This window comes from Diceros bicornis, chromosome 4, assembly GCF_020826845.1.
Source record: "Diceros bicornis minor isolate mBicDic1 chromosome 4, mDicBic1.mat.cur, whole genome shotgun sequence".
NCBI classification, from domain to species: domain Eukaryota; kingdom Metazoa; phylum Chordata; class Mammalia; order Perissodactyla; family Rhinocerotidae; genus Diceros; species Diceros bicornis.
Window position 1 is genome coordinate 59,855,285 of NC_080743.1, and position 27,142 is coordinate 59,882,426.

Here is a 27,142-nt window from a genome sequence, read left to right on the forward strand (position 1 = left end):
CAATGTCCCAATAAAATTGTACAGAAAGGCAGCAGGTGACAGGGAGTGGGCTTCGGGGGGGTCTTTATTAAGTGATGCTTTTGTCTCAGTCTCTGCCAGGGACTGGCAGTGGGGGTGACACCACTCCCCCCAGGTTGTCCCAGACTTGCTATCTTAGAGGAAGGAGGTAGGAAGCCTGCTCTCCTCTCAGAATAGCCTGGGAAGCCAGGCTATGCTGCGGTGGGGACAGCAGAGCTGAGAGCCCCCACCCCCAACCCGAGCCACAGGTACAGCCCAAGGGGAGAGGCAGAGGCAATCCTGGCCAGCGCCTCCCACACACAGCCCTGCTCTTGCTGCTCCACTCAGTGCCCTGAGCTATTCATGATCTCTGCTCCCACACAGTCACCTCCATGCTCCAAAAGCTAGCCCAACCTGGCCTTTAGTGCCGGGGAAGGGCAAAGTAGGGAAGCCCATCAGGACAGACGGCCCCTGACCCAGCAGCTTCAAGGGGCCTCTCCTTTCTGCTGCCCACCCAAACACAGGCCCCTTCCTAGAGAGTAAGGGGGAGGTGGCCTCAGACTGCACCCCACTCTTCTCTTACTGGCCTTCCACTCTGTCCCAGCACAGCAGCCAAGAGCACAAAGCGTGGTGAACCCTCACTGGCATACAGACCACACTGCCTGCAGCCATTGGTGGGGCCTGCTCCCTGCCCTGGAAGCTAGACAGAGGGAGACAGAAAGTAGAAGTGGGGCAACTGGGGGTGTGGCCCCTGCAGCAGGAGGAGGAGATGCAAGCCCTGCCCTGTTATCAGTGCAGGCAGCTCCAGGACCCCCTCTTCTTCAAGAGTGCCCAAGGCTCCAGAGCTGCCCAGCCCCTACAAAGGGAGATGAGAGGATGCGTGGTTCTCAAGGAGAAGGGTCTGCAAAGAACCATCCAGATATCTGGTATTACCAACTCTTCCCCTGGGGCTGGGGAGTCCAAACTCCTGGCCCCAACCACCTTGTGTCTTGGATGAGGAACAAGGGCCCCTTCTGCTGTCCCTTCCCCTCAGAGGTCCAGGAACCACTCCAATGAAATGGAGACACCTGTGCCTGCCACCCGCCCCTGGGGACAGCAGGGAGGTTGAGGCAGGAAGGCTGGCTAGGGGCCCAACAGGCCTCTCCTGCTCCAAGCACTTTCCTCGCTTTCCTGACGTCATCTTGGCAACAGGGGGACCCTGCCCTCCCAGCCAACTCCTGGGCCCTCCCCGCAGCCTGTGTGCAGCTGGGCTTCCTTCCTGTGTGCGTGCGTGAGTCTGCGTGTGGTGGGGTGACTACAGGTGCTGGTCCTGGCTGCCAGGGAGGGCAGAAGAGATCTGGAGTCAGCCCCACTGCAGGGCCTGGGGGTCAGTCTCAACCAATCTCCTTCCACTGCTTGTAGAAGTCCAGAACATTCTTGATGTCCACACTGGCGTGTGCAGCGGCCTGCAGGGCTGCCTGTGGAACGGGGGGGGAGGACAGATGGGGGAGGGCCTGACCTCTTGAACTATGGGACAAGTCATTGAGGGGTTGGGGAAGGGGTGAGGGAAGAGGAAAAGGGCAACTGTATGGAGGGCCTGAGAAGGGAATCTAATCCAGCACCTCTTCCCCATCCCACACCAACCCCCACCTCACCCCATGACCCACCTGCATAGGGCCTGAGAGCGCACCGGGGTTGTCCAGTGGAAGGCCCGTGACGATGGTCACCATGCCGCTCGGGTCCTCCTCACCTGCCCCCTGGGCCAGAGTCAGCTGTTTGCAGCTGTCCAGGATCTTATAGAGAGTCCTAGTGGGGAGGAGGGGGTGGGTAGGCCAAGCCCCAGTGTTAGCATAGCCTGAACAGCAAGATCTCCAGGGCACAAGGGGTGCTGGGGGTGGGGAGGGCACTAGGAGAGAGCAAGAGAAACCAGGCAGCCAGGGGCAGTGGGTCCTGGAAGCTGGCCCTGGAGGATGTGCTATGGGGAGTGGGCAGAAATGCACCAAGTGAGGGCACCAAGCCCAAGCATCTCAGGGCCACAGTGGCTCCAGTGCTGGAGCAACTTCTTACTCCCTCCAAGGTGAGGCCTGCAGGGGACACTGGCAGGCTGAGCATGGAGCCCAGGCTGGTCCAGCTACCTGTTAAGAGAACTCTCTGGCCCTGTCCCGCTCTCCCAGAGTGCTCATGGAGGAGCAAAGCAGGCAGCCTATCTGGGGTTCTAGGGGCGGGGACTGAAACTGTACCAGGCATCTGCATCCTGCCTCTTCAGCTTATGCCGCTCAAAGCTCTTTCCCACCTCTTTCTGGCAGCGAATGTACCTGCAAAGGAGACGGGAGAGTGGAGGTGAGGGGCAGAGGAGAGGGAGGGTACCTCACACAAAGCAGACCATTGTGGCTCAGGGGGCCCAGTTTTACACGAGAGGGTAGGAGACACATCTCTCCCATTGCAGGTCAGCTTGGAGCCATTTTGAAGCAGCTTCCTGGCCGCTTTTCCTCCTGATAACATCGATTCTTTGGTTCCTCCCAGGGGAGGTGCTGGGAGAGGAGAAGCAGCAGATGCTTTTCAAGTCAGGGCATCTAGAGACAAGGTCCAAACAAGTAGGCTCTGTGCAGCTTCCTGGCCAGGCAAGGGGCAGATCCAGAGGAGGGGCGAGCTGGCTAGCAGGGCAAGGGGGGAGCGTTCTCCCTCTTCCCTACACCCACTGCCCAGCCCTCTTCCTGTCCTAAAGGCCAGAAGGAAGGGTCAGTGCTGGGCTGAGCACCTGCATGCTGCCGTCTGCTGGTCCCTGGATGGCTTCAATGGGAGGTGGGAAGCCCCCAGGCAGCCCCGACGAAGGCACTCCCACCCTGGTAAACCCCATCACTGGTCTCAACCCTAAAGCAGGAGAAACTCCTGCAAAGAAGCCCACAGCCTGGTGTTGTGGGGTCTGCTCCCCTCTCCTCGCTGATGCTGATCTCATGTTTGCCCCAGAGGCAGAGGGACAGCAGGTCAGTGCTCCCCCACAGGGCTCCTGGCTCCTCTGATGACCCTCTATTTCCACACCTAAGACCCTGACTTCTAATTATGTCTTCAGTCTCCCTGCCCGGGCAGTGAGTGAACTGTGAGCAGGGACTGCAAGTGTGTGTCTTACCCACAGGGAGGAAGGAACACATAAGCAACTGTTGTCTGGGAGACGGACACAGGACTCAGCACAGGTCCAGCCAGGTCTGCACTCACCTGTTTCCTTTTTTAAACTCTGCCTCCAGGTATCGGATCCCATCTCGGGCCCCTGGGTGTTCCTTCTTCAGCAAATCCAGGCCATCGATCACTGGTGAGCAAGGTGGGAGTAGAGAAGGACAAACAGATGAGCTCAGACTGCTGTGACAGGGGGCTCTACAGGAAGTATCTGAGCTCGCTCCAGTACACACTGCAGGAAGAGAAGGGACCATGGCTCCCTATGGGGCTTCCAGAATCCTTTGAAAGTGTGACCTTCTGCCAGCAACATACTTGGCAATTTACCAAGTGCTTTCACTTAGATTTTCTCTTCTGTTTCTCCCAACCATCTTGTGAGGCAGGGTTTAACAGCAATTGTTATGCCCATTTCACAGATGAAGTGACTGAGGTTCAGAGAGGTGGTAGGACTTGATTAAGGCCACTGTGTGTAACCTGGGCCCCAAATAAGGGTCTCTCAATGCCAAGCCCAGAGTCTCTTTTAGCCACACTCTATCCGTCCCCCCACCTCCCCACTATGCTTACCTGTCCTTGGGATGATGACAATGAAGCGTCCACTGGTGGCCAGCTGGCGGATGACAGGGAGGTGGTGGCAGAGGGCCTGGGTGTCGGGGACGAGGTAGGGAGACATTGCCGACTGGGCCTTGGGCTGCTGCAGGCTCCCTTCCAGCTGAGAGACCTCAAGCTAGTGAGAGAAGGCAGAGTGGGTGGGGCTATGTGGGGCCCCTGCAGCCTGGGAAGATGGGAAAGAATGGTACTCAAAGTGGCTCTTATGGGGCTTCTCCTGCTGCCAAGGGGGACAGGGAACTCTACTAATAGGCTTGGGCAGAAAGTAGACAGAAACCAGGGTTAAAGTAAAGAGAAAGAGAAGGAAAAGAGACAGAAGTGAAGGCAGAAAGGGGGCATTAAGGCTCAGTGAAGAATGAGCAATAGGGAGGGCGACCTAGGAGGCCAGGACGGTAATCTGGGTGAAGTGGAGGGCCACAGCAGAACAGAGCTGGGGGCTGCAGCTGGAGGGGTGAGGATCTGCCAAGGGGCTTTAGGCAATAACCAGATCCAGAGCAGGAGCACCTGGGCCCTGATTTCCTACCTGAAGTCGTAGCTGGGCCATGTCTCTCATTAGCCTGTTCCGCCGGGCTTCCTCCTGTGCCTATGAGGGAAAACACGAAGTGCTAAGCTTGAGACAAGGAGTTGAGAATATATCCTTTCTCTAGTGATCAAGAAGACCAAGAGGAATTCCTGGGGTTTGAAAAAGGTACGGCCTCATATAAAGTCAGCTCTATCATTCCTGCTAAACGAGGGGAAGAGAAGCATGGGAGAAAAATATTCCTCTGGTGCAATCTGAACAAATTCCATTACCAGCCCACGGAAGCTCACACCGTTCCAGCACATGGGAGAGAAGGAGCAGACAGCCGTGCGCCGCCATCGCGCAGGAGAGCACCTGGCTGTGCCCGCACATTTCGCGGCTAAGCCACCCTCAATCTCTACTCATTAAACACTGGCTGGGCCTCAGGGTTTGATCTCTGCTCTCCTCGATTTGTTCTCCCTCCCAGGGGATACCATCCTTGCACCCCCTCACCTTCCATCACCATCTAGTTGCCAACTTCTTCCAAATCTGCAGCTTCAGCTCAGACCTGACCACCCAAGTTCCAGACCCACATCGTCAACAGCCTACTCAACAGCTCCACCTGCTCCTCAAAACCTGCTTCTCCTCCTCCAGTGTTCTCCAACTTGGTAAATAAACCACCATCTGCCCAAGTCAGAAAGCTGAATTGGCTTTCACTTTTCCCTCTCTCTCAGCCCCAGAAGTCATCAGCTTCCCAGTCCTGTTAATTGTACCTCCTACAAATCATTCAGATCCTTCTGCCTCCTTCCATCTCACCTGTGTAACCCTAGCCAGAGCCAATACCTCCCACCTTGACTATGATAACCACCTCCTTACTGGTCTCTGCCTCTGATCCAATCCATTTTCTCTGCCTGCGACCAAGGCAATCTTTCAAAACCCATCTGATGTCCATCACGCCCCTGACAAAGTCCTTTGATGGTTTTCCTTTGTCTTCTGGATGAAGTCCAAATTTCTTACTTAATATGGTCTAAAAGATGAGGTCAAGGATGGCGACTTGTCCTAAAAGATATGGGGAGCCACTGAAGGCTCTTTGATGAGCACAGTGGCATCATCAGAGTGGTGCTTTAAAATATTAATCTGGAATGTATAATCTCATTCTAATCATAAGGAGACACCAGACAAAGCCAAACTGAGGGACACTCTACAAAATAATTGACCAATATTCTTCAGAAGTGTCAGTGTCATGAAAGACAAGGAAAGACCGAGGAACTGTCACAGATTGGAGGAGACTAAGGAGACACTACAACCAAATGTAATGTGGGATCCTAGAAGAGAAAATAAACATTATTGGTAAAACTAGTGAAATCTGAATAAAGTCTATACTTGATAGTACTGTACCAACCCTAATTTCTTAGTTTTGATAATTTTACTATGGTTATGTAAGATCCACCCCCAGCCCCTGCAGAGTCCTGCACAACAAAGAATGGTCCTGTCCAAAAAGCCCAGAGGGTCCCCTTCGAGAAACACTGGTAGAGGAAGGAAAGAAGGGAGGCAAAAGCCCAGAGCCTGAGCACAGCCATTTTCTCACAGGCCCTGTTGGCAAGTCTGCCGGGGGGGGCACTGTGGACAAACTTCCCCTCTTCTCACTGTGGAAATCAAACCCAGTAACCTTATTTTTAGGCTAAAATTGGAACCATGAAACCCCATGTTCCAGAGAGCGGGATAGGAGCCCTTGGGTGAGTCCCCCCAGAAAACCAGTGCAGGCAAGTGTGGATCCATCTGGATCCAGGAAGAGAAGAGCTGCGCTAATCAAAGGCTCCGGTATTACCGGTTCAGCAGTTCAGAGATGTGGGCCTATGTGTTCCTCAGGCAAAACCTGAGGTTGCATCAGGAAAGAGAGGTCCCCAAACCAGGCAGACGCTGGAGTCCCAGAGAGCAGGAGCAGCAGCTCCCGGGGCCCACCTGGCCTGTAGAGAAGCTGAGCCCCACAGCAGCTGTCGCCCTCCAGAGCCCTGGCTCTGCCGTGGACCACATCTCCTTTGTCATTCCGCACTTCCTCATCTAGAAAATGAGGACGCAAGCACCCGCCTCACAGTGTGGCTGCAAGGGTTAAGTGAGATGTCACATGCAAACCAGACTTTGCACACAGAAAGCTCCTGATAAACGACACGCGATGGCAATATGACAATGACCACGCTGCTGCTGCTGCTGCTGCTAGAGGATAAACCTGTGACCCTGGCAGAGAAGGAGGCAGCCCCTGCAGGCAAAGTGGCTTGTGTCCGGCATGGCCTGTGGTACCCAGCACCACACGACAGACTTTGAGGTACTCCCTGCCCCCACAGGAGTCTTTGGAGCTTCAGGCTGGAGGAAATGCCTGGAAAAACTCTAACATTTTTTGAAGCTGTGTAACTTCCCCATAATTATTTGTATAACCCCCCGTGTCTTCCCTTATGAAACAGCAATAAACACCTTAACACAAAAGGTTTGTTTTTAACAAAATGTGCTTGCTTTTAAGACAGCAAGGAAGGGAGTTTCTGGGGAGGCTGTGCCCCTTCCCAAATAAGCAGAACGTCCGCAGGAAGGGGGCCTCAAGAGAGGTGGGGACACCTGGGCTAGGGAAAGGAAGGACATGGGGGAGGGTGCTGGCTTGGGATGAAGAAGAACCCCAACGCTTGAGGAGACATGTGGGCCATGCTGCCTGTGCCACACACCACCCCAGACGTCCTGGTGCTGCTCAGCTCGGGGAGGACAACACACCCAGGGCTGTGCAGGCCCCACTGCAGAACCCAGATTGTTGCTCACAAAGTATCAGCCCCACAAGAGAAAGGACTGTCTTGTTTGCTGCTGCAACCACAGTGTCTAGAATACTGATGGGTCTGGCACAGAGCAGACTCTCAATAAATATTTGTGGAATGAATTAGTGAATGGAAAAGAGGTAACACAGGCAACCTCCTTTTCTTTGGAGCCTCTGAGGGATGGGGTCGAGTCTGGGATGGGAGGGTTCCTGCGTGGTATCTGATACCACGATCCCTCCACTCCCCTCCACCCCTTAGTCTTCATCCCCCTAAAAGAGAAGGGCAATGAGCATTTGCTGAGCACACACACTCCATGAGACAATGTGCAAGGGGCCAATATGCACTATCATTCCATCATCACAACCAGCCCATAAAGCTGACTCTCCTATTCCCACATAACGGATAAGGAAACAGGCTTAGCAAGGTTAAGTGACTTGCTCAATTCACAGACTGGGCGGTGACACAGATGGCTCTCAACCCCTAGTCAGTCTGGATACAGGTCCACTGCCATGCTGCCTCTGTTCAAAGCACCTCTCACTGTCTGTCTATCAGCCCGTGCCTTAGTTCTCTCCCCACCTCCTCTCTCCGGAGGCTCGGTTTCCTCAAATCCACTCACCACGTTCTTCAGTCAAGGGCCACTGGTCTGTCTGAGTCTCTTACCCTGGTTTCTCAGTGAGCCCCACAAAAGCAGAGCAGACAGGGAGGGGAAGGCCTGACTCACCATGCGGAACTGTGCCTGGGCCTGCTGCAGCAGGCTCTCCTGCTCAGACTGGGCGATGCTGACGAAGATGCCGACCTCCGGATTGAACTGAAGGATGCTGCCTTGCAGGCGGGCAACGAAGTGGCCAAAGCTGCGGATGCAGCAGATGCGCACGACCGACTGCGAGGAGACACAGGAGCCCGGCCCGGCTGAGCAGGGCCCTCTAAGCCCAACCCGCCCACCTGGGCTCCCTCCCTCCTGCCTCCCTGCTGTCCCAGCCACCTCAGCAACAAGGGCTCCTTGGAGAGGCTCGTGGGCTGTGGGGTGGGAAGGAGGAGTACAGAGCCCAGAAACTCTAGCTGCCAGAAGCAAGCAAATAGCAAGGAGAATCCTAGAAGGACTAGAGAACCAGGAGTCCGGGCCAAGGAGACAGAGACAAGGGCACGGGGCTGGGAGTGAGGAGACCCAGGGTCTAAAGCCATCTCTCTCCTCCAGGTCTCAGTTCCTCACGTGGAAAATGACGGGACTGAACTAGACCAACATTTCCAACTTATTTTTTTGGTCAGCAAAACCCTTCTTCCCCATCAAACAAAAATCTTATCTAGAACCCTAAAATATAAAACCGAATAAGGCAAACTGCTCTGGCTGGAAAGGGACCAACCAAGGGGGCGGGCATGTGTTGGGGAGGAGAGCTGGGAGGTCTATTTGCTTGGCTTTCCTCTGCTGCCCCCAGATGGCCTATGTGGTGACACACATTCAAGAGTGACAGTCACTGGGCTAAGTGGGCAGCACATTCCCTTCCAGCTCTAACTTTCTCTGTTTGATGTTCAGCTCAGAGAAGGCAGGACCCAGAGCAGAAAAGAGACTGATAAAGATTTCAAAGCCCTAATAATTCACTTGTTCTGTCTTCTACAAAAGGTGAAAAAAGAAGAGGGAGGCTTGTGCTACAATAGGAGACATTACCAACAGCAGACCTGTGGAAGGACATCCTGCCAAGAAGGAAAGGAAGCTCAAATGGCTCACTGAATGAAGAAGATCCACCACCCACAGCCCCAAGGATACTCTCCCTGTCTGGATGGGGTGGGGGGGCGGCCTGCCTGCCCCCTCCAACCCTGAGCCCCTGCTTTGCTGCTGTGTCTGATTAACGATGGAGCTTGTGCCGTGAGAAATATCCTCACCTCCTCTAAAACGCTGAGCAAGGGCCGATCTGTGTCAAAGTTAAAGCGTCTGTGGGCAGCCCGGAGGGGAGGCAGGTTACGAAGTGCCATGTCCTCTGGAAGCAGCAGGCTAGAGGGGAGGTCAGGCAGTTCACAACCTTCAAGAAGATCCTGGACCTCGGGACACAAGGCCAGGCCTGGGGATAAAGAAGACACGTGAGACCACCTGCCCTGTGGGAGCCCCCAGTCAGGGGGACACAGCCCTTCCCTTTGGGAATTCCCAGGCTGATGAGACAGGACATACCCCTAGGACAGAAGGTGGGGAGACATGGAGGGAGGAAAGGAAAGAGAGACAGATACAGAAGTGCTGTCAAGCAGAGGTCTAGGAGACCAGAGCTGGAAGGGTTAGAGAAGCAGAGCAGGTGGGGAGAACAAGGACAGCTCAGACTGGGAACTGTCCCTCCCCAGCAGGGACAATTACACTAGGATGGAAGTGAGAGGAGGGTCTCTGAAGGAAGGAATGAATAGCCCTTGGTTGAGTCCTAGAGGGAGAAGGTGATTTCTAGCTGGAAGGTGGTAGGAGTGGATGAGCCAGACAGATGGGCTCTGGAGGTCAAAGTTGATTCTCAATGACCAAAGTGTCAGTGTGACACCAGTGACTAGGGCTGGTTCCCAGGCTCCCCTCACTCTGCTCTTGTTCCCTCCACTGCCTTCCCCAGGGAGCACACTCCCTGGCAGACTAGGCCACCTGCCCACAGTGAGGCAGTGTTGGGCAGGAAACCGGAGAGGCCAAGACCACAATGACTGCTGTGTGTCAGGGAGGCTGGGCAGTGAATCCTATTAACCTCCTTACCCCAAGGACCGGGTGACCAGGAATGGGGGATGGGCTTCGTGGGGCCAATGAGAGAGAGGGGAAGGGAGGGTAGCTCCAGGGACTCACTCACCAGACTCTTGAAGTTCACCAGCAGCTGGCAACAGATTCAGCAACACAGACAGGCGGTTCCACAGACTTTGAGAGCTCTAGGGTGAGAGAGAGAAGAGGAGGCCTTCAGTCCGGGCAGTGTTGGAAAATGGCAGTGAGCAAGAAAAGCACTAGACTTGGGGGGTCTGGGGTTATGGTCACAGGCCCAGAGAGATTTGATAGAAAAATTAACAAAAGAGGCCAAGAGGGGCTCATGCAGGACTTGGAAAACAGGGAGCTGGTCCCATGAGAAATGAAGAAGGGGGACCATGGAGCCTTGCTGAATTTCATCGCCAGCTGAAGGCTTCATGAACACAGTAGGTGTGAGAAGGACTTTCTGGATCTTGGTAATGGGAAAAGCTGGAGCATTGGAGACAGCTTCTCCACGTCTAGCACAAACCTTTTCTTCCAGCCCTCCACATGCCCATACTGGCACACCTCCGGGGATGTGACCCCGCATCTCCATCTTTACCACACCTCCCTGGATGACTAACAATGACTGCGTAACTAGCTGTCATCAGACATAAGCACACACCCAAGGGTGTGCCTCGCCCTTATCCAAACTCTCATTTAGGGAAGAGGGCGACATGCAGGGAGAGGGGTTTTCTGCAGCAGGGCAAGTGTGCTCCTGGAATGAAGCAAGCCTGAATGAAAGCGTCAGGGCATTAGAGGCTCAAGACTGAGGCTCTGAACCCGAGAAGAAGGCCGCCACTGCCCCACTAAGCATCCATGCAGCCAGCCTGTGACGCCACTTGCTCTGGCTGCAGGACTCTCCTTCTGCCCGGAACACCTTCACCTTGTCTGAAGACCCCACCGTTTGCTAGAACCCATCTCTTCCATCACTACTCAGTGTTCTCTCCTTTCTCTGGACTCTCTGGTATTTACCTATCGATGTTAGCTCTCAAACACATACTTTCATCAACATTACTCATAATGGCAGGCATTATGCCTGGCTTTGGGGATACAAATCAGAAAAAGCAGCTGTCTCACTTTCCCAGTCCACAAAATTTGTATCCCAGCCCAGGCCACAGGCTCTGAGGGCAAAGGTCACGCCTAATCCTTTTCCTATAAAAAGCGTAAGGACTTAGCACAGAGCAGATGCTCGACAATAACTTTTGTCCCCATCTGAGGGGATTCCCAGGCCCCATCCTGGCTGACACCCTACCCCAACACCCTGGGGCCTGACAAAGGGCAGTGCAGGTAGAGTGACACACCTGTGCACACACGATGATGAGGTCGGGGTTGGTCCGCAGCCAGTCCAGGAAGACTTTCACGGCAGGAAGCAGGCCTTCGGCCATCAGGACCTGCAGCTTCTCCTGGATGCTGCGCTCATTCCGACAGGAGCGCCCGCTGGACTCGCTCCCCTCTGACTCAGAGCCCTCTTCGGAGGCTTGGGGCAAGTAACAGAGAACTGGGATGAACAACTAACAGGCACAGGGCAACAGGCTTCAGCTCTGTGGGGGAGCATGCCCCACCTGCCTGGACTCTTCTGAAGAATTCTGACATGAAAGATGGGGAATTCACTTACAGACCCTGCCTGATTTTCCCAGGCCCACTAACTGGTTGCTTTTATTTATTTTTAATTAATTAATTAATTTCCCCCCCCCAAAGCCCCAGTAGATAGTTGTATGTCATAGCTGCGCATCCTTCTAGTTGCTGTATGTGGGACGTGGCCTCAGCGTGGCCGGAGAAGCGGTGCGTCAGTGCGCGCCCGGGATCCGAACCCGGGCCGCCAGCAGCGGAGCACGCGCACTGAACCGCTAAGCCACGGGGCCGGCCCCAAACTGGTTGCTTTTAAACCAAGAGCCTGATGCCTTTCTAAATATGATTCTTTCAGACTCAAGCTAATTTGTGAGGCTGGTCTACAGCTGTTCACTCAACTGATATTTATAAAGTGCCTACTCCGTGCTAGAAAGCAGGGCAGACAGTCAGAAGGGAGCTGTAAGGGAGGGAGAAAAGGGGTACAGAATTAAAAGAGCCACTTCCAACTCCTAGCTCTTCGACTTTGCAGGTTAGAACACTGAGCAAGTCACTCCACCTCTGAGCAACAGCTTCCTCATTTCTTTTATTCATTCAATATTTCCTAAGTCCCACCCATGTGCCAGGCACTGTGTTAGGTACTGAGGACAAGCAATAGACAAAACATAGACTGTCCTGCCTTCAAGAGACTCACCATCTAGTTGGGGAGACAGACAACGTCACTTGAGTGGGAAAGGGCTGGAAGCTGTGGAGGTGCAGAGGCTACAGGAGCCCACAGGAAGGAAATCTAACCAAGCCTTGGAGGAGTCCCAGACCAAGTGACTTTTAAGCTAAAATCTAGAGGGCAAGTAAGAATTAGCCAAGTGACAGGCTCAGGGCAAGGGAGTTTTTGAGAAGTATGCTCCAGACCGAGGGTACACCATGCACAAGAAACTTGGAGGTAAAACAGCAATTAGAATAGGGATGATAACTCTTCCACAAGACTGCTGTGAAAGTTAAATAAGATAAGACCTGAAAATTTCAAGTCCAGCCTAGTGCTTGCCACAGAGTGGGCTCAACAAATGCTCGCCGCTGCTGACTGGGTGCTCCCTCCGCAGGAAGACCCTCAGGAGGTAAGTCTCACTCTAATCCACCGGTCCTGGTGGGTGCTGGTTTTTCTAGCCTCCAGGAGCCCTGGTGGGACCTGGGATGGCACCAGGGGAGGAAGCTGCAGCCACAGGTGTTGTGTGAGGAGAAAAGCCCCAAACCCACAGAGCAGGGTGGAGCAGGAGAGGAGCAGGACCACGAAATAGGCTGGGAGCTAGGAATGGGGAAGTGAGCAGAAGACGGAATTCTTAGGGAAAAACTCCTGGGCTATGCTACAGTCAGAGGGCCACAGGTAAGGCAGTGAGGGTGGGGATGAGAGGTCCTCGCACAGAAAGGAAAGTGGCTTGTCTCAAGTAAGTGCCAAGAGCATGGAGGTGTGGACCAGAGCAGAGTGATGAGGCCCAAATACCTGGCTCTGAGGGCTTCTCCACATCCCCATTAACACAGGGCCTGTGGTTGGCCAAGGTGTGAGGTTCAGTGGTGGGTTGGAGTAGCAGGTTGCTGAAGGTGGGGGCCAGTCGGAAGCAGCGCTTGGTCTGGAACATCTGGGTGGACATGGCTTGCAGATTGCTGGCGATGCTAGCCTCACTGGGGCCCAGCGGGCCATTGAGGGATTCAGGAGCCTCTGACCTGCCCCGAGGGGGCTCCAGGGCTGGGGATCGTGTCCCTTCCTCATCCTCCATATCTTCCAGGTCTGATCGGGACTCTTGGCTATTCATTTCTGAGTCTGTCTCAGCATCAAAGGCAGTTCCTCCCCCTTCAAGACTCTTGTCGGAGCCACTCTCTGAGCCCTCGCTGGCCCGGGCTGAGTCATGGCTTGAGTCTGATTCAAAGCCTTCGCTCAGGTCACTGTCATCACCAGCTTTGGGGGGATGGCGGCGGCGGCGGAGGCAGGAGAGACGGGAGAACTTGCGGCTCTTTCTGACCTCACTCGCTTGAGGTGATGTAGGAGGAGGTTCAGGACCCGGCTCCTCCTCCTTCTCCAAGGGTTCTTTGGACTCCGGTTCATCTGTAGAAAGAGGACAGTGAGGTGGGGCCTAGGGACAAATTGGAGCCCGGACGCTGGAAGGTGCTCTTTGATACCACCTCCCCCTCCATGACTGTGTTCCCCTTCCTTGATCCCCACACCCCATGCTAACTTTTCCACAGTCACAACCTCCCCCACTCCTGCACCTGTGCCATCGCTCTGGAATGCTGGAACAGGATTCTCGCCCTCTTCCAACTCAGCCTGCAGCCGTATGTTGACATGATTGACGAGGTGGGAGAAGAGGGCCAGGGTGAAGGCAATGGCTGCACTGTACTGCCTGGATCCTAAAGCCAGAGAAGCCAGGCATTAGGGGCCTAGGGCCCTGATGAGGAGTAGGCACCATCAACTCCAATCCCTGCTTACCTGTTCCCAACCCTTTTCAAGGATCCAACTACCTTTCAAAGCTTCTTCTAGGGTAAAAAAAAGATTTCTCAGGTTTCTGCACTATTATCCCATAATCCAGAATGTGCCAGCTCGCGCTGCTTCCTCACGTAAGCTCACGTATCCTCTTTTTATTTTATTTTATTTTTATTTATTTATTTTTTCCCCCACAGCCCCAGTAGATAGTTGTATGTCATAGCTGCACATCCTTCTAGTTGCTGTACGTGGGACGCAGCCCCAGCATGGCCGGAGAAGCAGTGCGTCGGTGCGCGCCCGGGATCCGAACCCGGGTCGCCAGCAGCAGAGCACGTGCACTTAACCACTAAGCCACAGGGCTGGCCCTCATGTATCCTCTTGTCCCATCTCATCCTCCCTCACTTTGATGCCGTCACATAGGCTCCTCCCCATACCCCAAGCACTTCCACATCCAGCCCTTTTTCTCCCTCCCAACCTTGCTCTACATATACCTCTGCCAGAAAGGTTTCCAGAACTGCCTAACTGCCCCCACCAGCAAGGTCTGAATTCTGTCTGGATCATTAGCTAAGTATCCTGACCCTCGTGTGTGCCTGAGTCCTGGCTAGGGATTGGGGTCGGGGTGGGAAGGTAGGGATTATGCTGGTGCCTTTGTTCATTCACCAGGAGCTCCCTTAGGGTAGGGTTCCTCATCCCTCACTCTTCCAGAGCCAAGCAGGAACACAGGTAGTGAAGGGACTGCTTATGGAAGGAAGTTTATGAATAAGGAGCTGTAGAAAAGGGCAGTGAGTATCCCAGAACCCAGTGAGGGAGAAAAGAAGGACATAGGGAAAGTTACCTGCTCTCTTCAAGCTGTGCACACCCATAAGGCAGATGATGACCATTTGAAAGATGAGAAGATCTGGGAGGAAAGCATATCCACTCTCATACTCTTCCTCATCCTCACTGGCCAGGCTGAGGTTGGGTGAGGAGGGCAGGTAGAAGAGACAGAGGTTGAAGTCCTCCAGGACCGACTGGCAAAGCGATGTCAGCTCTGAGTCCACGGAGCTATGGAAGGGCAGGAGTAACAGGGGAGGTCAGTGATGGGGGCTGAGGCAGGCGAAAAGAGGTGGGAATACGGGATTCAGAGAAAAGACTAAGGGATCCTGCAGAGGAGACTTCACAGAGAGCAACAGGGGGACTCAGTGCTGGGCTGACCTCCAAAGCAGACAAAATAACATGGGAAGGGCAGACCTTCAGTGGAAGGGATGTGAATGAGCTTCCCATTCAGTCACTCCTTCAACATTGAGTAAGCACCCATTCTGTGCCAGAGGGTGAACTGCTCAGAGGAAAATGAGCAAAGAACACAAGGGTGAAACAGTGAAGGATGCCTAGAAAAGACTAATTGGCTACAAAATTTCCAGCTGAGAGGCAGAATTCAACAGCCCGCTCCCTGCTCTTCAAGTGCCCCTCTGTAGAGGAGCCAGCATGGATGGGGCTCACAGGACACAGTTCTTGCTCGTGCTCTCTTCCACTCACCTGCTTTTGGGCTGCAGGAGGCTTTGCAGATACATAAAGTTCACCAGCAACCTCTTAATGTCTTTACATCTGAAATGAGAGGAGCCCAAGGTAAATGGTGAACGGCTCCACAGACCCTATGGTTCTACTGTACCAAATGGAGAAAGATCCCCTCCTCCCCACAGGCCCCACTCACCGCTTCTTGCTGGGGGAGAGTTTCCGAGTCTCACACTTCTTCAGCTGGTGGTACATTTTGGCTGCCTTGTCATACAGCCGCTTGAGGTTCCCATAGGCCCCCTCAAAGGACACTTCCGACTGGATGCTGAAGGAGATACAGAGGTGAGCTACTGAGTCTTGGCAGAGGCAGAGGCAGAGGGGGAAATGTCACTCTGCTAGGACTTTAGGGAAGAACGTTTCTAGTAAATACAGGCTGCCCCCACCCTCCCCTCCCATGTACATACTCAGAGTGAAAGCTATCTTTCCTAATAAAATACACACACACACACACACCAACTTCCAGATTAATCAGAGTAAAGATGATGTCTGCATCTCTTCTATATCTGGAAATGGGACAATTAATCCTACTCTATGGTACAAAACTTAACCACTTAACTTAATTACCATCCCCGAAATACACTATCCTTCATCTTTTTTAAAGCACAGAGCATCTTGGGGCTGGCTCTTAGTGGTTAAGTTCGGTGTGCTCCGCTTCGGCGGCCTGGGCTCGGTTCCCAGACATGGACCTACACCACTTGTCGACAGCCACGATGTGGTGGCGACCCACATACAAAATAGAGGAAGACTGGCACAGATGTTAGCTCAGGGTGAATCTTTCTCAAGCAAAAAGAGGAAGATTGGCAACAGATGTTAGCTCTGGGCAAATCTTCCTCAGAAAAAAACGAAATAAAATAAAGCATAGAGCACTTAATAACAGATAGCATTTAATAAGCCATTTACTACATGCAAGGATATTTACATACACCATTTCACTCATTCAAATGCAAATACGTACTGAGCACCCTACTGTGTGACAGGCACTGTACTCTAATATTGCCCACATTTACAGATGAGGAAACAGAGCCCGAGAGAACAAGCATACTGTGAAAGTCATCTAGCTAATACATGGTAGAGCTGAGTCTGTCTCACTGCAAAGCCTATGACCTCAACAGTACACTACACTTTTTTTGATGTCTTGTTTTTTTGAAACAACTTTTTTTGTGTGTGTGTGAGGAAGATTAGTCATGAGCTAACACCTGACCTGTTGCCAATCCTCCTCTTTTTGCTGAGGAAAACTGGCCCTGGGCTAACATCCATGACCATCTTCCTCTACTTGATACGTGGGAGCTGCCACAGCACGGCTCGATGAATGGTGTGTAGGTCCACGCCCGGGATCCAAACCTACAAACCCCAGGCTGCTGAAATGGAGCACGCGAACTTAACCGTTACACCACCGGGCCGGCCCTGAAACAACTTTTAAGTATAAAAAGTAAGGCATAAAAAAGGAGAAATACAAGTTTGTGGTGAATTAAAGAGAGCCATAAATTCTTTGATATACCTTCCACTGAAAAGTGGGATCTATGTCTCCTCCCCTTAAATCTTGGTTGGGGGTGGAGCACTCTGCAACTGCTTTGACCAATACTGTAGAAGTGATTCTGCCAGTTTCCAGGCCTTAAGAGACTGGCAGATTCTACTTCCAAGTCTTTTGGGTCATTATTCTCTGTTGGAGCCTCCAACCACTATGCAAGAAATCGTCTACCCTGAGGAAGACACTGCATGGAGAGGCCCTGAGACTACACGGAAAGGGAGAGGGGCCCAGATGAGTCAACCCTCCAGATGTATCAGACCTCCAGATCTGCTGAATACCAATGACTGACCCTAGACAAAGCCACTGGGAGGAGAAGTGCCCAACTGAGTCCTAACCAAATGCCTAACTCAGACACCACGAGATATCATTGTTTAAGCATAGGACAGTAGGACCTTAGTGGACACCTCCCAAACCTGCACGTACTTAGCTCTCTTTGGAAGTGACTCACCCTGAATCACGACTATGAGTGTGATGAGGGATTCAGGACAAGTAAGGGGGGCATTTTCTGGATGGCATGTGAGGAATGGGAAAGACACAATGGGAGGTTATAAACCTGGTGATCATACTTAAGAATGAATACAATAGAACAGGAGGCCAGTCCGTACTGTTCTAGAAAAGGCGAAGGGGCACCACATGAGCAAATACTTGTTGATACAGGGAATAGGTTTCCTTGACCAGGTGAACCAAGGTCATGACACATGTAATTATAAAGCAGAATTAGGCATTTTACTTTACACTTTAGTATCTGACCATTTAAGCTACGAAGACCACCTTATTCCCTTTGCTTTGATGCCCAATTCACTATACAACCTCTTCTGAGAATGATTTAGCTTCTCAAGTAAACTTTGGCCCTGATTAGGTGGCAACAGGAAGTTTCTCGGTTTTCCTGGCAGTTTATTTCTCGCTATAACTTAACCAACAGCATTCTGGTTTACCTATAAGCCTCATGGACATTTGGTTATGGTGACTCAGTAACCGAGGCCTAATCAACTTTGCGTGCCCTGAAAAAATTCTTTATTCTAAGAGCTAAGTGTCAGATCCATGGAAGCAGTGACCCACTCTGCTGCTAAGTTGGTCCCCAGAGGCTGTCATCACCTCAAGACACTGAAGTTCTACAATTCTGAACTTGTCAGAGGCTACTTTGGTGACTTTTTATTGACTATATCAAATTTATTTCCTTCTTCAGGAAGGCAGAAATCCTGTATTTGGCATGATAGTGGACAGCTATTTTAGCTGTCCAAGTGCCTACAAACCCAGGTGGCTGTATGAAAAGCAGCAAGGCTGTCAGGGTGCCCCTGAGAGGAGGACAAATGAGGGCAATCTTAGCATTCCCGTATCTGTCTTACCCAGGAGCTAGAGAAGGGAGGAAGGGAAGAGAGAAAACAGAGCAGGAACAGTATGGACATGAAAGCAGGGCTGGGGAAAGAGCTGGCAAATACTCACCAGCGCAGGTAGCAATACATGGCTTCCACATTATAGTACTTGCTGCCTGCAAGGGTGCCCAGCTGGTTGAAGGGCATTCCTGGAGAGAAAGAGAAGTTATGCAGTCTGTGGCCACAATATTCACCGAAAGCTGCCAAGTCCAACCAACGCTAAGCATCAGAGAACTCGCAGGGAGAACAGCGGGTCTGCAGGCGACACTGGTGTCTCAGCCGAGGAGCAGCTTAATCTTGTTCCTCCAGGGGATTACCGATTAGAGACTCACTTCCTATCAGTCTATTCCAGCCTGGCCTACCAGGGATTTCAGCACCAATGGTGGGCCATTCCTTCAGCAGCAGCTGTGGCTTTTCTAACACTGACAGAACTCATGGAGCCCTCTCTTCTATCCCAGCTCAGTCTCTAACCTCTGAGTTCTCCTTCCTACATGCTAAGCCCCATCTCTCCCTGGAATGAAGCCTCATCCCTTCCCTCACTGTGCCTCCTGTGGGGGCAGCTGAAGTACAGAGACCTTAACGACAGGGAAGCCATCTTCTCTCTTTCTTCTCTTCTGCCTCCATCCTTCTTAGTTCAAGACTTTCCCATTTTCCCTTTTTGCCTCCCCATCTTCCGAGTGTGTGTTACAAGGGGGAGAATGCATAACCAAGGTGAAGTATGAGAGAACTGAGCGTGGGTAGGATCTAGGGAGAAGCGAATACTGCCTGCCTGCCATCTCAACATCATCATCTTCCTCTTGCAAAATGCTGCTGGCTTGGGAGGCCCAAGTGGGGACCCACTTACCAATCTGGGGAGCTACTGACAGAGCTTGGTAGTAAAATCTCTCAGCTAGCAGCTCAGTGTCTACGCCAGCTAATTCATTCTGATATCGTGCTGCAGGAGAGAAGAGGAAGAGAAACGTGATGATTCCATGTTTCAGAAAAACCTCCCCTCATCTGGGAGTCCACTCTGTGAAGCTGTCATAAGAGCCTGGGAGGAAGATACCTGAGCTAGGAGGCAACTTGCTTGGGTCTCTGGCATAGTCTTAAATCTGCATGACTATGGGCAAATTGTTCAACTCTCTCTTCCTTGCTGGTAGGTTCAAAATGTAAAGAATATTTAGAGTTTGTAAACAGATTCTTCTTGATTATCTCTTCCCAACGAAGGGGAGCTGCAGTACATATAATTGTCTGGAAAGACTTTCTAATACTGGAAAGTAACTGCTCGATTCTAAAGAGAAGACATTACTAACGACGCTTGGTCAGTCTAACGTGAAGCAGCTGATTCTCTGTGCATACTGCCTATGAGGGGTCCAGGAGTGGGCTGGGGGCAAGGAGAGAAGGAGCCTCAGGTCAATAAGAGATAATGCTTCCAACAGCCACACACCAGCAGCCTAATGAGGAGACTTTGCCTATTAGGACTAGAGACCCAAGGGCCATTAAGCAAGAGAGTACTTTTCCATTCTGAGAAATATTAGTCTGAGGCAGATAAGTCCTCCCTGAGGTCTAATTTCAATTTCTCTAAGAGTCCAAAAAGAGAAAAGAAAATCCCAAGAAAGAGAAAGACATCAAATTAAAATCTTCCTAACCCACCACTGAAACCGAGTTATCACCCTGACTTTCTTAAAGGTCAAAGACATTTTCCTTCTTCCCGTATTCACTCACAGAAGAGCAGTGAAAAGAAGGGAACATTGTAAGCAGACTGGAAGGAAAAAGTTATAGGAGGCCAAACTACTCCTCCTGCTCTCCAACCTCATAAAGGTTGGTTCCACCAACTAAAGCAGCTTGAGCCTGTCTTATAGCCCCAAACAGAGAAAATGAAAAGTTCAGATTCTTACACAAATCCCCCAGGTACACTAGACATCGGTGGCATGCCATCTGTGCCCAATCCATCTCCTTCCCTGAGGCAGACACTGGCTTCTTGCCTCCTGAGAGAGAAAGAAAGAGAGATTTATGAGCCCATTCCTCTGCCCCCTACCTATGGGGAAACACCTTTCCTAGGTGAAGAAAGGAGATCGAGAATCCAGGGCTAGTCTCGGAACATTGTCTCATGGAGCAGAAAAGACACTCATCCAGGATATAGGTAGAGACACAGAGGCTCGTAGGTAGGATTCATCCACAAGACAGGAAGGAACTGGAAGAGATGGGTTAGGGTCCTTAACCTAGGACAACTCTTGGGGGGGAAGGTCACGTGAAAGGTCATCATAGGAAGGGTTCTAGAAGGGAGAAAGAGGTGAGGCTCAAGCGTCAGGAGAGCCATGGGTGCCTTGGGTAGAAGCTCCCCACATAAAGGTAAAAAGTTTGGGTAAAGATAGGAAACTTGTCCAGGAAGAATGGAATGTGAATGAGGCCAAGGTAAATGCTCCTGGCTTCTGCCTAGTGGAGGAGGTCCACGGGAGGCGGCAGCCTATTGGAGAGTCTGCCCGTGAAGGAGACAAGGTGAGCTTGCCCTGCCTGAGGACTGGTGGTGGCCAGAGCCAAATATGCCTGGGCTCTCATCTCTCCCTTCACCCAAGCAGCCTTGGAATTTCAGTTCAGAGAGCTAGAGCTCCTTGGGAGGCAGCTTCCCCGAGTCCCAGGAACTGGTCTAAGTGTTTTATATCAACTTAACTGATCCTTACAGCAACCCCATGAGGTAGTTACTCCTATTACTCTCACTTTACAGTTGAGGAAATGAAAGTCACCCTGCGGGTTAAGTGGTACAGCCAGGACTCAAAAGGCAGTCTGGCTCCAGAGACCATCCTCTTATCCACTCCACCTTGCAGCTACTCTCCTGGCAGGGTAGCTTCCATTCTGAAAAGGCCTTCCTAATGTTTTCTATAGAGACATCTCTTATTTGCCTGAATGAGAAATATCAATAAGGAGAAAAACTAAAGTGGTTTGGGGAACTGACCTTTTGAAGCAAGGTTTCTTAATCTTTTCTTTTGGCTATGGATTCCTTTGGCCATCTGATATAAAGCCTATGAATGCTGTCTCAGATTAATGTTGTTTTGTTTTTAAATAATGTTTTTAAATGCACAAAATACAGTGCTGTGCTTCCGACCAGAGAATGCTGCCATGTGGTGGCAGGGACACAACCTCCATCTCTGACCCAGAATGTCTATGTCCTGGTGAGGGCAGGGTATATGGGGTTGGGGGAGGGAAGAGGGTATAAAGAGCAAGGGGAGTTGGAGGAAGAGAGAAAGAGGTCTAAAGGGTGGTCGAACTAAAGAGAAAACTACCAACTAGAAAAAGAGGTAAACTCTGGCTGCCAGTACCTTAGACAGCCAAAACGAGATTTGCACTATCTTCAAAGAATAATTTCTCCAACGTTTCTAAAAATTTCAATATTTTCATCAAACAGTGAAAAACAATCTCTAAAGCTGAAAGAAATAGTGCCAGCCAAATTCAACTGGGAGAAGAAAACAAATGCTATTAATACCATCTTCCAGTGCCAGACCTACTCTAGATCATTCCATCCCCAACTCCACATTGGTCTACAATCCCAGACCAAGAGAGGCCTCTCTCTTTCCTTAAGATCTTCACTCCAACTCATATGCTTGTTTGGATAAATCCAAACTTCACGAACCATTTGCAGGTCTTGCTAGAATCCTCTCTGCCTGGCTGGGTCGCAAGGTACATGAACCCTGAGGGATAAGAAGGCCAGAGGTGGAGGCCTATGAACCTGTTCCTCAAGCCCACCTTTTAGATTTCACTGACCTATGAGGGGGTCGGTGACGTGGGTCCAGTCGATGCAGCACTGCAGTTCAAGCTGGTAGTGGGACTGGATATACAGAAGGAGATGCTGGTAGAAACCAATACCAGCAACCAGGTGTGTCCTGTAGGCACATTCCAAGGTGCTTCGGCTGTGGATATGCTGAAGATTGGGAAAGAGAAGGGGCTGGCTAAGCAACAAGCTCAGAGTACCACTCCCCCACTTCCTAACGCAATTCATCTCACTGAGGAAATAAACATCGTCTTGGTTCTGGAACTTTATCCATATCTCCTCTCACTCACGAGTTACCCCCACACCTTTAGATCTACTTCTCTGGTCTCTCCATCTGGGATCAGGCTTCTTCCCTCCCCTAATCCTAATTATATGTGACTCCTTCCCTCCTTTCTGCCATCTCTTCCTTGGCTCCCCAAACATGCTCTGGCCCACTGTCTCTTCCTTCCTTAGCTTCCTCTCTTTAGAGAAATTTCTTCCCAAGTTCTAGGACCTCCCCTTACCTTTTTGTTAGTCTTGATAAGCTGGATAACTTCATAGTATACCTTTCTCCACAGTAGCTCCTCAGCCTTCCTCCCATAGTCCACCGGGTGTAGGAACATAAGCTTGACGCAGAGCTCACGCAGCCTGGGAGGGTGTAGACAACCACAGAGTGACTACCCATCCCTTGGTGGGGTACACAAGAACCGAGGGCAAGGAAGCATTTGCCAATACCCCAAATGACAAATCTCTGTGCCTCCCAGGAGACATCCAAGGTCAGTCAGTATAACCCAGGATGACAGCAGTCCTAGAATGCAGTGGGAGCCCCAAAAGATAGAGGCAGGAGCAGTAAGAATTTTAATAATCTTCATTTTCTTCCCCTGCACCCTTCTCTCCTTTTTTCTCTGCCTTTTTATCCCCTCTTTCTTTCCTTTCATTATGCAGTATGGTCAACTCCCCCAACTCAAATGCCATTCTTACGGCACCAGTCCATTAGACACAGAAGCTGCAGATAAGAGTGAGGGATCTCCATCTCCTCTCTTAGGAAGGCCAGAGACTTCATAGCCCATTATTGTACCATGAGGTCAGGAGGTAAGAGAGAACATACGTCTATCTGTAACAGGGTTTTGGGTAGAGAGGGGCAGAGAAACTGCAAGGATCCGTGGTTTAGAGTCTCCAGCTTACTTGTTCCTCAGGCTAATGTTCTCTGGTTTGAACACTTCTTGATACGCGGTTTTGTTGCAAAGGATGAGGTCAAGTCGATGCACAGCCTCCACTACAGCCCTGCAAGGAAATACAAGCAAATAGCCCCTGAGTCATGTGTATGGTCTACCTACGATGCTGGGACACCGATCCTAGAGGAAAAGCTAAAAAATTAGGAGTGGGGAAACGAGAAGGCTACAGGCTGAGCTCTGTACAAAACAAGATGAACACAGTGTCCATCCTGATACAGCAGCCCCCCAAGGAACATTTGGCAACGATGGAGACATTTTTAATTGTCACACCGGGAGGAGGGGGGAAGGAGTTGCTACTGGCATTTAGTGGGTAATGCTAGATATCCTAGAATACACGGGACAGTCCACCACAATAACTACCCTGCCCAAAACGTCAACAATGTCAAGGTAGAGAAACCCTGTGATGTGGGAAGGTAGACTCTCCCAATGGACAGAGCATAGGCTGTGATGCCAGGCAGAAAATCTAGGGTTTGAACTAGATCTGGCTGTGTCTTACTAACTCTGTAACTTTGGGCAAATTACCTAACCTCTTTAGGTAGGTAATCCATAAAAACGGAAATAATAGCAGCCACCCCAGAGTACTGTTGTGAGGATTAAATGAAATAATTTATATATAGCATGGATATATGGTAGGCATTCAATAAACAATGGTGGAATGAATGTATTATTATTATGTAAGGGCTTATGTCTGACATAAAGGAAAGGCGTTCCTAGTATAAAATTCTGCTTTGGAATAGTGGGGTATGGGAAAGTAGGGGGAGGGGGTTCCCGAGCTGCGAGTTGTAAGGTCTCCTGGATTCTGCTGAAGGAACTCTGTTTAATATAGAGTGTAGGCTCTGGAACTAGACTACTGGGGTTCAAATCCTGGCTCTACTTCTCACCAGCTACGTGGTCCTGGGCAAAATATGTAACTTCCTTATGTCTCAGTTCTCCCATCTATGAAATGGGAATAACATTATCACCTACTTTGTAAAGACTAAATTAGCTAAAACATAAAGCACCCATAACAGTGCCTCGTACATAGTAAATGCTCAATAAGTATTAGTCTCCATCCTTCTTGTTATAAGGCTGAGGAGGAGACTCCAGACACTAAGAGAAAAGACCAAGGAAACTACAATGGATGGCTAAGAAGTGCCAGAGATAGATGTCATCTCTGGAGGGTAAAACCCGGAGGATGACAAACAGCAACTGTGAAAACAGGTGGATCAGGCATAGCTCTGGACACAATAGCAACCAAAAAAACAGGGAGTGATGATTCCCCAAACACTCCAAGATTGTTTTAGAATACTGAAACATGTGCTCCTAGGCCTGGGAAAGTGGGCCACAGCAGGCTAGCATCCCGTGGTGGCTCAGGTGGTACACCACTAAAAGCCACCCGTACAGGGCAAAGGGAGCGCCAGCACCAGCTAAGTGGGTGGGATGGCAATCAAGGCCTTCTCACAGGCAATCTTGAGAGCTCAGCATTTCTCCAAACACGTTCTGGGCTGCCTGGAGAGGGGAGCCAAGCCCTTTTGGCCAGCCTGGCCCTCGCTGCCAGAGGCAGCATCAGGCAGCCATCAGTGATTTACTCTATGCCAGCTGAGTCCCCAGAGCAGCACTCTTAACTTCAGTGCCATAGATAGATTTAAGGGGGGGGGGTGTGTGTGTATTTTTATGGACAGGCTCCAGAGCTCTCCTTAGATTCTTGATCCAAAAAAGGTTAATAACCACTACTCTAGTAAGTTCTAATTGCAAATTCTTAAACCTGAAAGGACTCAGCACTTTTTTCTCCATTCCCCATCAGACAATAAGCTCCTCCACTAAACTGTAACCTCCTTTAGAACAAAAACTATAAAACTAGTCTTGTGTCTCACTCACTATTGTAATCCCAGGCCTAGCACAGTGTTTAAAAAAAAAAAAAAAAAAAACACTTTAAAAAAAATGGTTAATTGGGTTAATTAATTAATTGGTGCTTGTGTCCCTTCCCGTATCCTCTCTCCTGCTGCTTTTTCTTCTGAGGGGCTTAACACATTTCAGAATTTCATTTCTGTAAACAGATTGTGGGAATTTCCCAAATTTACTGAAGCTCAGAGTGACAGTTTCGTAGTCTTAACACATCTATCTTGGGCAGAGAAATCAGACCTTCCTTCCCCAGTTCCTTCTACCAATCACCATTGCTATAGTAAACAGCAAAAACAGAGACCTGCTGCCTCAAATTTCCACCCTGCTCAAAGCCAACAACACACAATCACAGGCAGAGATACCCATGTGAACATACATGCAAACACATCAGCTTTAGTCAGTCAGTCCCATGAAGGTAGTGGCTTCAGAAAGAACTAGACTTGAGAATGATTAGAAGGATGACCAGAGCCATTACCCAAAGCTGGAGACAAGGAAGGAATCTTGCAGACACTGCCCACGCTGTCTGACAGACAGCGCTGACACTCGGCAGCATGACAAGGCACATGTGCCACCCTCAGTCAACTCCTCACCCGCCCGGAGACCGCTTGGGGCAGCCCACAGTGGGAACCCAGGGGCTGCTGGACTGGATCACTTTTCTATTTTTGGAGCAGCCTATACTCCCCTCTGCCTTCTGGCTTAATAAGCCAGAGCAGGCAGGATGCCTACTCAAGAGAGGAAAAGACAACATGCTCTTGACTCTTTCACTGCCAAAATTGGGCCCATGGCTCTAAGGGTGGTCTTCTCATGCAAACACCTCTGTTCTATAGAGCTTGAGCTAAAGGAAAACTCAAACCCTACTCCCTACTAGAAAGCAAAAAACTCAACTTGGTCTCTGTGCTTCATCCTATTTTGACCCAGTTCTAGAGCCCATGTTCCAGTTGCCCCACACAAAAAATCCTCAACCCAGGGTGGGAAAAGCTCATACTGGCCTGTTCCCAACAAAGGGTTGAAGAGCTGAAGACGTGACTTAAGGAGTGTGAGTGGCACTGTGGAAATCAGAAACCAGGAATGTAAGCTGCCTGGCAGGAGACTGTAGTCATGAGGCTGGGAGGCAGGGAGGACTTAGAAGTCCCCAGCTGCCCTGAACTGGGCATCCATGACCTAAGAGCACTCTGGACTCAAAGTCCTTCCTGGCTCTTCCAGTCTAACACACCTAGTCTTCCAGCCTCTTTCTTTTCATTCAGATTCCCAAAACTTAGAGTCATAAGAGACTTCAGAGCATATCCAATTCAAATCTCTCCTTTTAAGGATGAGGAAACTGAGGCCCAAGGTCACACAGTGAGAGGGGCAAAGCAAGGATCTGAACCTGGTTCTCTTGATTTCAGTCCAGGGCTCTTCCCCGTAAATCCTACAAGGTTCTAAGCACCATTCCCTTCCGGGTTTTTCTCCATCTGTGACCCCACCCTCACCTTCCCAACCTCTGCAGCCCTCAATTTTCACTTTCTTACCCCAAATCCGTCAAGTTCGGTGCCCGCCCCAAGCTCACGGCGGAGGGGCTTCCTCCACGTGCTTCCCTCCAAACCTCCCACCCACCCAATTCCTTCTTTCAACTCCATCTCGGGTTACGGGGCCCCGCCCCCCCTGCTTCCTCCAAAATTGCACCCTCCTCCCTCGCACCCCAGCCCGGCACCGGGGCCCCGCCCGCCCTGGAGGCCCCGCCCCTCGCTGTCCCCTTATTTCGCTCAGCGGCTGCATTTACGCCCCGGCCCCTCTCACCGGTAAAGCCGCTTAGTGTGGAGGACCTTTGCTTCGGGCTCGCTGCTCTCCCCTGGGGGGGGCCCTTGGCTCATGGTGCCCAAGTCCGGGGGCGGCTCCCGGTCACAGGCCCCCACCACCCACCACTGCCGCCACCACTGCTGTCTCCGGCCGTAGCCGCAGCCGCCACCGCCGCCGGCCCTGCTCGGCCGCCATCGCTGTGAGGCGGCTGCCCGCGACAGCTCCTCCTCCGCCGGCCAAATCTCGCGATAGCAGCTGCACAG

At 51.2% G+C, this 27,142-nt stretch overlaps 1 protein-coding gene across 1 annotated transcript; it reads right to left on the minus strand.

Annotated features, from left to right (window-relative positions):
* Positions 1-36: 36 nt before the first annotated feature.
* Positions 37-27,078, minus strand: SMG5 (SMG5 nonsense mediated mRNA decay factor). The gene is made up of 22 exons (XM_058539445.1): positions 26,880-27,078; positions 23,173-23,271; positions 22,512-22,635; positions 22,002-22,158; positions 20,141-20,230; positions 19,108-19,197; positions 18,334-18,412; positions 15,502-15,627; positions 15,327-15,395; positions 14,647-14,855; positions 13,601-13,738; positions 12,837-13,436; positions 11,077-11,252; positions 9,846-9,921; positions 8,923-9,098; positions 7,766-7,924; positions 4,274-4,333; positions 3,709-3,868; positions 3,190-3,280; positions 2,217-2,291; positions 1,644-1,782; positions 37-1,454 (listed from the first exon to the last, which is right to left on the minus strand). Exons 1-22 carry the CDS (start codon positions 26,951-26,953, stop codon positions 1,371-1,373), a joined length of 3,051 nt encoding a protein of 1,016 aa, XP_058395428.1. The 5' UTR covers positions 26,954-27,078; the 3' UTR covers positions 37-1,370.
* Positions 27,079-27,142: the final 64 nt, after the last annotated feature.

Coding starts and splice junctions, on each gene's coding strand:
- SMG5 (XM_058539445.1), bottom strand. CDS start 26,953: ATGAGCCAAGGGCCCCCCCCAGGGGAGAGCAGCGAGCCCGAAGCAAAG. Junction 7,925..8,922: donor TGCTCAGCGTTTTAGAGGAG/GTGAGGATATTT, acceptor GTCTCCTCGCAG/TCGGTCGTGCGCATCTGCTG. Junction 3,869..4,273: donor TGGCCCAGCTACGACTTCAG/GTAGGAAATCAG, acceptor TTCTCTCACTAG/CTTGAGGTCTCTCAGCTGGA.